The sequence below is a fragment of the Apteryx rowi genome, unplaced genomic scaffold (assembly GCF_003343035.1).
Source record: "Apteryx rowi isolate R43461 unplaced genomic scaffold, aptRow1 scaffold_1545, whole genome shotgun sequence".
Taxonomy (NCBI): Eukaryota; Metazoa; Chordata; class Aves; order Apterygiformes; family Apterygidae; genus Apteryx; species Apteryx rowi.
Window position 1 is genome coordinate 28,326 of NW_020447803.1, and position 4,190 is coordinate 32,515.

At 67.6% G+C, this 4,190-nt stretch overlaps 1 protein-coding gene across 1 annotated transcript in view; it reads left to right on the forward strand.

Annotated features, from left to right (window-relative positions):
• LOC112962795 (neurogenic locus notch homolog protein 3-like) overlaps positions 1–3,372 on the forward strand; it is a gene marked incomplete at both ends in the record, with an annotated part of 31,270 nt that extends 27,898 nt beyond the window's left edge. The window contains 4 exons of the mRNA XM_026059268.1: positions 811–1,024; positions 1,356–1,440; positions 1,809–1,971; positions 3,068–3,372. Of these exons, the coding sequence (XP_025915053.1) occupies positions 811–1,024; positions 1,356–1,440; positions 1,809–1,971; positions 3,068–3,372 (767 nt within the window). The remainder of the gene's footprint in view (positions 1–810; positions 1,025–1,355; positions 1,441–1,808; positions 1,972–3,067) is intronic.
• Between the last annotated feature and the right edge of the window lie 818 nt (positions 3,373–4,190).

The following is a 4,190-nucleotide window of genomic DNA, read 5'->3' on the forward strand; positions in this document are numbered from 1 at the left end:
CTACCTGGCCGCGCTCTCGGCCGTCGAGCGCCTCGATTTCCCCTACCCCATCAAGGCCGTGCGCGGTGAGGCTGGGCGCGGGGCCTCCCTGGGGACGGGGACCGTGGCCCTGCGGCGCGGGGTGGCCCTGATGCACCTGGTGGCCCGATGGTGCTGGTGGCACTGACGCGTGGGGTGGCTTGGCCATGCTGATGTTCACAACATTTGGGGTGTCCCCGATGTGCAGGGTGTCCTGATGGTGCTGGTGGCCCCTGAAGCGTGGGGTGGCTTGACCGTGCTGATGTCCCCGACATTTGGGCTGTCCCCAATGTGCAGGGGTACCCTGATGGTGCTGGTGGCACTGACACATGGGGTGGCTCRCTGATGCTGGTGTCCCCAACATTTGGGGTGCCCTGGTGATGCCCTGCCAGTGCCAGTGTCTCCAAGGTGCAAGGTGACCCCAACGTGCGGGGGTGGCCTTGACACATAGAGTGTCCCTGGTGGTGGTGGTGGCCTGATGGTGCCAGTGTCCCTAACATGGGTGTCCCCAGAACGTGGGGTGCCCCATGGTGGCAGAGTCCCCGAGGCATGGGGTGCCTGAGCGTGTGGGGTGCCCCGGTGGTGTCCTAACAGTGCCACTGTCCCCGATGTGCARAGGTGTCCCCAACACGCAGAGTGCCCCAGTGGTGGCAGTGCCCTGAGGCTGTCCCCAATGCTTGGGGTGTCCCCAACACAGAGGATACCTTGGCGGTGGCAACGCCCTGCCGCTCTCCCCGACGCCCGGGGTTCCCCCGGCGGTGGCTTCGCCCTGACTTTGTCCCCGGCGCGCAGGTGACAAGCTGCCCGAGGCCCCCGACCCRGTGCGCCTGCTGCCGCTGGTGGTGGTGGGCGGCGTGATCCTGCTGGCCATCGCGGTGCTGGGCGTGCTGGTGGCGCGGCGCAAGCGGGAGCACAGCACCCTCTGGTTCCCTGAGGGCTTCAGCATCTCCAAGGAGAGCAACAAGGACCGGCGCGAGCCCGTGGGGCAGGACGCCCTGGGCATGAAGTGAGCTGGCACCTGGTGGGGGGGTCCCAGTGTCACTGGGGAGGACACTGGAGGTGCTGTGGGGGGTCCCAGTGCAACTGGGGGGGGACCTTACTGCACCCGGTGGGGGTCCCCATCGGTTGGGGGGCCTCTCTGGGTCTGTGGTGGGTCCCTCTGGGTGCATGTGGGGTATCACCTGCGGGTGGTCCCTTCTGGGGACCATCTCACTTTGTGCGGGGAGGGGGACCCCGACGCTCCCTGGGGTTTCGGGCTGCCCTGTGACCCCCCCCAAACCCCAAAACACCTGGGGAAGGGGGGGGCCCAGCCTCATGCCCGTGTCCCTCCRACCCAGGAACATCGGGAAAGGCGAGAGCCTCATGGGCGAGCCCTCRGAGGAGTGGCTGGACAGCGAGTGCCCCGAGGCCAAGAGGCTCAAGGTACCTCAGGCTGGGGCAGCGTGTGTGTGGTTGGGGGGGGTGTCACGGACCTTGGTGGCACCGTGGGCATGGGGGGGGGACACCATGGGGCCAGAGAGGGTGAGCATGGGGCATGGTGGGCACCATGAGCATGGTGGGCACCATGGACCTGGTAGGGTTGGTGTGGGAACAGGAGGGTAGTAGCATGAGCACAGGAGGTACCATGGGGCCAGACAGGGTGGGCATGGATCATGGTGGGCACCATGGGTCATGGTGGGCACCATGAGCAGATGGGTCAGGACACTGGGGCAGGGGAAGATGTGGTGGGGTGTGGGGCACATACAGGGGGTTCCTGGCACCCCAATGACCGGGCACCCTTGGGTGAGCAGGTAGAGGAACCGAGCACCGAGCCTGAGGACCCCGTGGACTGCCGCCAGTGGACCCAGCACCACCTGGTGGCAGCCGACATCCGCATGCCACCCGCCATGGCCCTCACRCCGCCCCAGGGAGAGTTTGACTCCGACTGCATGGACGTCAACGTCCGAGGGCCAGGTAGGGTGGGCACGGGGGCGCCATGAGCATGGGGGGGGGCAGGGATAGGGGGGCATGGAGGAGACCAGTGGATTGGGGCCGTGATGGGCCAGGTAGGATGAGCATGGAGAACACCATGGGCATGGGAGGCCCCATGGGATGAGATAGGGTTGCCATGGAGCATGGTGGGCATCAGGGGCATGGGGTCCACCAAGGACCTGGTAGGAATGACATGGGGTCCAGAGGGGCACCATGGGCATGGGGGGCACCGTGGGACCTGGTAGGGCTGTTGTGGGGTTTGGGGGTACTGTGAGCATGGGGGGGCACCATAGGTCCAGATAGGGTGGATATGGGGGCCACCATGGACCTAATAGGACTGGTGTGGGGTCCAGGGGGGCACCCTGGGGCCAGGTAGGATGGGCATAGGACAGGACCACCATGGGCTTGGGGGCTGCCATGGACCTGGTAGGGCTGTCGTGGGGTCCAGGGGGGCACCCCAGGGCCGGGTAGGGTGGACATAGAACATGGAGGCCACCATGAGCATGGGGGCCATGACGGATCTGGTAGGGCTGTTGTGGGGTCCAGGGGGGCACCCTGGAGCTAGGTAGGGTGGACATAGGACRTGGAGGCCGCCAYGAGCATGGAGACCATGATAGACCTGGTAGGGTTGTTGTAGGGTCCAGGGGGCACCATGGGCTTGGGGGCCAYGATGGACCTGGTAGGGCTGTTGTGGGGTCCAGGGGGGCACCCCAGGGCCAGGTAGGGTGGACATAGRACRTGGAGGCCACCATGAGCATGAGGGCCATGATGGAYCTGGTAGGGCTGTTGTGGGGTCTAGGGGGGCACCCTGGGGCCAGGTAGGGTGGACATAGGACRTGGAGGCCACCATGAGCATGGTGGCCACGATGGACCTGGTAGGGCTGTTGTAGGGTCYARGGGGCACCATGGGCTTGGGGGCCACCATGGACCTGGTAGGACTGTTATGGAGTCCAGGGGGGCACCCTGGGGCCAGTTGGGTGGTGGGCATGGGCTGGGAGTCCCCCACGGGGCATCCTGGAGGCCTCGGCTTCCCAGCGTGCCCGGCAGCCGGCTAACGCCAGCCCGGCGGTGCCCGCAGACGGCTTCACGCCGCTGATGCTGGCCTCCTTCTGCGGCGGCGGCCTGGAGGCCGAGGTGGCCGAGGACGAGGAGGGCGACGACGCCTCGGCCGGCATCATCGGCGACCTCATCTGCCAGGGCGCCAGCCTGGGCGCCCAGACGGACCGCACGGGCGAGACCGCCCTGCACCTGGCCGCCCGCTACGCCCGCGCCGACGCCGCCAAGCGCCTGCTGGACGCCGGCGCCGACACCAACGCCCAGGACAACACGGGGCGCACGCCGCTGCACGCCGCCGTCACCGCCGACGCGCAGGGCGTCTTCCAGGTGAGGCCACCGGCGCTGGGCGCCAGGCGCTGCCGTGGGGCACTGGACACTGCCGTGGGGCACTGGGCACTGCCACGTGGGSCACTGTTCTAGAAGCTTTGCCATGGGGTGTGGGACCTTCCATGGGACACAGCTATAGGGACCCTGCCCGCAGGACATGGGACCCCACCATGGGGCATGGCTATAGGGACCCCACCATGGGGTGTGGGACCTCTCCATGGGGCACATCTGTAGGGACCCTGCCCACAGGACATGGGACCCCACCATGGGGCATGGCTATAGGGACCCCACCATGGGGCACAGCTATAGGGATGCCACCATGAGGCGTGGGACATCGCCATGGGGCATGTGCACAGCTATAGGGACCTCACCATGGGGTGTGGGACCCCACCATGGGGCATGGGACCCCACCATGGGGCGTGGTCATAGGGATGCCGCCTCGGGGCATGGGACCCCCTCGTGGGGCACAGCTTTAGGGACCTCACCACGGAGCATGGGACACCTCCATGGGGCACAGGCATAGCTATAGGGACCCCGCCACGGGGTGTGGGACCCTGCCATGGGGCGTGGGACCACACCGTGGGGCACAGCTATAGGGACCCCACCGCAGGGGGCAGGAACCCGCCGTGGGGCACAGCTATGGGGACCCTGCCCCAGGCTGTGGGACCCCTCTGTGGGACACTTCCATGGGGCACAGCCATAGGGGCCCCACCACGGGCTGTGGGACCCTGGGCACAGCTATAGGGACCCCGCCACGATGCACGGCACCCTGCTGTGGGGTGCGGGCCCCTGCTGTGGGGCCGGCCCCCCTCCTCCCC